Source organism: Arachis ipaensis, chromosome B02 (assembly GCF_000816755.2).
Source record: "Arachis ipaensis cultivar K30076 chromosome B02, Araip1.1, whole genome shotgun sequence".
Classification (NCBI taxonomy): domain Eukaryota; kingdom Viridiplantae; phylum Streptophyta; class Magnoliopsida; order Fabales; family Fabaceae; genus Arachis; species Arachis ipaensis.
The window spans coordinates 87,821,131-87,825,839 of record NC_029786.2 but is presented as its reverse complement, the minus strand read 5'-3'; the positions used below and the strand labels follow the sequence as shown (position 1 = coordinate 87,825,839).

Here is a 4,709-nt window from a genome sequence, read left to right as displayed (position 1 = left end):
AGATTATCTTTTTGGAGTTTTTGAATAAGGAACAAGGAAAAGTAAATTGTAAGAAAGTAAATTAATAACTAATAAAGCTCTTAGCAAGGTATGAAAACTGAAAATCCTATCCTGGTTACCCTTATCAATTGTGATGAAAATTGTTCATTACTCCCACTTAGTTAACCCTTACTAAATAAAGGAAAGTCAAGTGGACTAATTAATTTGATTCCTCAAGTCCTAGTCAACTCCTAAGGAAAGACTAGCTTTAGAGGGATCCAAATCAGCCAGTAAATTCCAATTATCAATTAACAAAGGATTTGATAACTCAAGTGTCACCAATTAATCAATTCAAGTTAAGAATGTAAAAAGCTAAATAAAAATCATAAATCTGAAATAGCTCAAATTGCATTAAATAGAAATTCAAATCTAACATGAAGAGTTCATAAGCCAATTTGGCAATATAAATAATTAGCAAGTGAAATAGAGCAACTAAAGTAATAGAGTAAATAAAAGTAGAAGAAAAACTAAATTAAAGGAACATTGAACTTGGAATGGAGAAGAAATAAACCTAAAACTAAGAGAAATCCTAAATCCTAAAACCTAAGAGAGAGGAGAGAGCCTATCTCTCTCTAAAAACTACATCTAAAACCTAAAATTGTGAATTATGAGAAGTTGTATGATTGAATGAATTGATTCCTCCACTTTATAGCCTCTAATCTGTGTTTTCTGGGCCAAACACTGGGTCAGAAATTGCCCCCAGCGATTTTTGATACGTCCAGCACGCGGCAAATTCACGCGTATGCGTCGTCCACGCGTGCGCGTGGATTGAATTTTCTCCAGGTCATGCGTACGCGTGATTCAGGCGTACGCGTCGCCTATCTTCGGGGCAGTTATGGAAAATTAAATATTGTTGCGAAGCCCCGTATGTTATCTTTCCAACGCAACTCGAACCGCCTCATTTGTACCTCTGTAGCTCAAGTTATGGTCGATTTAGTACCAAGAGGTCAGGCTGGACAGCTTTAGCAGTTCCTTCAGTTTCTTGTATTCCTTCCACTTTTGCATGCTTCCTTTCTATCCTCTAAGTCATTCCTGCCCTATAAATCCTGAAATCACTTAACACACATATCAAGGCATCGAATGGTAATAAGAGAGGATTAATAATTAGCAATTTTAAGGCCAAAGAAGCATGTTTTCAATTATAGCACAAAAATCATGAAGGAAAACGTAAAACATGCGAATTGTATGAATAAGTGTGAGAATAATGGATTAAATCCACTAGATTAAGTATAGGATAAACCCTAAAAATGGGGTTTATCACCCACTTATAGCCGACCTTCTAACAGGTCGGACCAAGGTGCCACATCACTCAATCCACACTTCCAAGGAAGTTGTAACCTCCTCCTAATACCTCTCGCCCACTTCTAGAAGAGAGATCTCAACAATTCTAAGATAAATGGGCAGTTATCCACCACCAGAGGTGGAACTACTCCAATGGTGGTTATTGGTTCTTCACCTATAAATACACTGATCCCTCAGGTATTTTTAAGTTCCAATATATCTAAACTTGCTTTACTCCCTTGCTAACTTAAGCATCGGAGTGTCTTGCAGGTACTATCCCCACTTCTTCAAACATACAACTCGGACGGCGGCTCCTTGACACAGATCAAATTGGAGACCACTCCACTAAGTATTTGGGATTCACATTTTCAATCCAAATATAATCCAGTTTCAAATAACCCACGAAACAATAATTTTTAAGTAGATTAGAATTAAAATTAAAATTTGGAATAAGGGTAAAATTGAAAAAAAAAATTCATTAACTATTGACGGTTAAAAAATTGACTGTAGGGATAAAATTAAAACTTATTTGAAACGTTAAGGATAAAATTGAATCAAATTAAATATTAGGAATAATTTTAAAAAAATTTAAAAATATTAGATATTAGATNNNACATATTTTAATCTTTTAATTTTGATCAACGCTAAAACATAATGTACTTTAATGTTAGTCTATTTGCATTTTGTGGAGGGACAACCTCAGGAGAAAGGAGATTACATCTTAGGCGCTTATCATCATCATCTCCCACCACTTGAAATCACTTGAGAAAGAAGAGACTTGCAACTCAAAATACCTCAATCTAGCACTCAAATCAATCTGCATTAGTAGTTTAGTACTTTCTACTAATTAGAGATAATCTATAATCTCCATGAAAGTAAGGAGTGTCGTTGAACTAAAGAAGCTCATCTTTCCATAACCAGAGTCTCAGAGTTGGGTTATTTGCTTTGAGTGTGAAAAAAATTAATTATGAACTAAGTATGTCCCACTTTAACATCACTTATGTTGTATTAATACACGACAACATAATACATTAATACTGGCACCAGTTTGTATTATAGTGCTGATTGATTTATAATTAAGAATAACAATTATACTTCAGTTGTTATATTAATCAAAATCATACCCGTGATTCCTTTTTCTTCTAAAGTCATATATTATATAATCTCATTTCTTTAAGCATAATATTCCACTAACTACATTGATTTCATAAGTGTATTAAAAGTAATACACTTTAGGGTCCCAAAAGTCACATTATGCAGCAATAGCATCTCAAGGAGCCAAAAGTATGAAGTGTAACTTTCACACCAACTTTCTCTGTCTCAAATAATTGTGATCCTTACAAGTTATAATAATCAATCTTAGTGAAACACTGCACACAAAATCATGAAGACTTGATCTATTGAACTGTCCACCTTTGTTTAAACAATAACACTAAATAATAAACTTCAAAACAAAACTAAACCAAATAATTCAATAATATTCCATTTGATCATATAATTCATTAGTGAACACAAATCAACCAACTGCGTAAACTATCCGTTCCTTTTAATACTATTAACAATTGCAGAATCCAAAACTAAAAATGTTTTACTGTAATCAAATACAATCCCAATGTTCCAAATTTTTCAAGTTTCGAAAAATCAGAACCCAACATGATTTTTTTTTTTTAAAGATTGCCGAAGCTACTACGACACGTGCACCCAACGTGCAACGCTAGGCACGCCATGATTCACGGCGAACACCATGTAATAACCCGGTGGCGCAACCATCCCATTCGGCGGCGCCGTACACCCAATCCTATACCTACCAACACCACCGTCCGGCACAGCAGAAGTAACGGCTAGTTTGACCAAACGTTGACCCTGTGAAAATGAGTGCGTTGCAAAAGGCGCACTCGCCAAATTCACCTCCACAATTTCCACCACAGGCAACTCAACCGACACAATCACATTAAACGTCGCTCCAAAAAGCACCGTTTCGGGAACCTCCAAAATCTCGGGTCGGATATTCGCCTTATCCGGACCCAAATACTCGGGAGAAAACGCTTCAATTCTCAATTCCGTTGGAAATTCAGCATCGAACTTATAGAACACGTGCGGGTTGCTCCCTGCAAGAAGCACCCTTCCATCGGGTAACAAATTCGCAGTTGAATGGTACATCCTGGGAACTGTTCCCGGGTTCAGAACCATGAACCGAAGGCCTAACGGTTCGTTAGGCCGGTAAAGAACCGGGTTCAAACAGGGATTCGATGCCATGTCAAATCCCTGCGAACCCGACATAGCGCCGTTAATGATCAAAACGTCGCCGTTTGGTAGCATTACCATGTCTCCCATTATCCTCCCATACGGCATGTCCTCCGTGACCCAAACCGGATCAATTTGAGTTGCAGAGATCCGGCCGCAGCTTCCGTGAGCCGGAGTATCCGTACTCCGCTCAAGAAACGCACCGTACTGTGCTCCGCCGCAGATAACAATCTCCGCATTGGAATAATCTCCTTGCAACGCAAGCATGACGGAGGACCCCGCGGAGGGGTAATTCCGTGGACCACCGTCTAGCTGCGGGTACACCGTAAGGACTATGTTCTTGGTGTAATCGTACATCACCGCCTTCGTGTTCGCGAACACGAAGAGGTGACCATTTGGGAGAAGATGAACGTAAGGGTAGAGGTTATCCATTTGCGTGTCTTCTGCTTCAAGAAGGAACGGGAACGAAATGGCACCATTTATGCGTTTCGGGTAGAATTCGACGGTGTTGGAGCCACGTCCACCAACTATGATAACGGAACCGTCAGGGAGGATCTGATTCGATGCGTACCAGCGTCCTTCCGTTAATTCGACGTCGTTTAGCTCAACCCAATCGCATGACCCATTTATGTCACACGGGTCTATTTTCCGGATCTTTTTGAAACCTTCTAAGTCGCCACCGGTTTGGAGGAGAGTGCCGTTTGGGAGAAACTGCCCCGATGAGCACCACGTGTCGGTGAGGATTTTTAACGGTCGGATTTGGTTGGTGTGGAGGTCGAGGAGGACGGAGTGAGCGTAGCAGTCAAGCTTCAATACGGCATCGTTTTTGTCGAAACGGCAGTGACCTTTGGGGAGGAGTTTGCGGGATGGGCCGATGTTTGTTCGGTCTAAGAGGACCACCGTGTTGAACCGGGTCACCGCCGTGTGCATTGAGGCGATGCCGGCGTCGGCCACGAGGAGTTCCCACGTGCCGGGGAGATCGGCACGTGAGTGAGTTAAATGGAAAAGAATGATGAAGCAGTAGCATAGTTGAGATGCAAGGACACTGGTCTGGTCCATGGCGAAGATAGTGTTTGTGTTAGTGAGTGGAAATAAGAAACTGAAGGGTGATGAAGTGAGGTGAAGTGAAGCTTCTATTCTGATTA

General features: G+C 40.0%; 1 protein-coding gene across 1 annotated transcript; it reads right to left on the bottom strand.

The window, feature by feature from the left end:
• LOC107625617 (aldehyde oxidase GLOX) lies at window positions 2,704-4,702 on the bottom strand. The gene has a single exon (XM_016328302.2). The coding sequence runs from the start codon at window positions 4,621-4,623 to the stop codon at window positions 3,007-3,009; it is 1,617 nt and encodes a 538-aa protein (XP_016183788.1). The 5' UTR covers window positions 4,624-4,702; the 3' UTR covers window positions 2,704-3,006.

What these genes read in the sequence shown, in the direction of transcription:
- LOC107625617 (XM_016328302.2), bottom strand. Translation starts at nt 4,623, where the DNA reads ATGGACCAGACCAGTGTCCTTGCATCTCAACTATGCTACTGCTTCATC.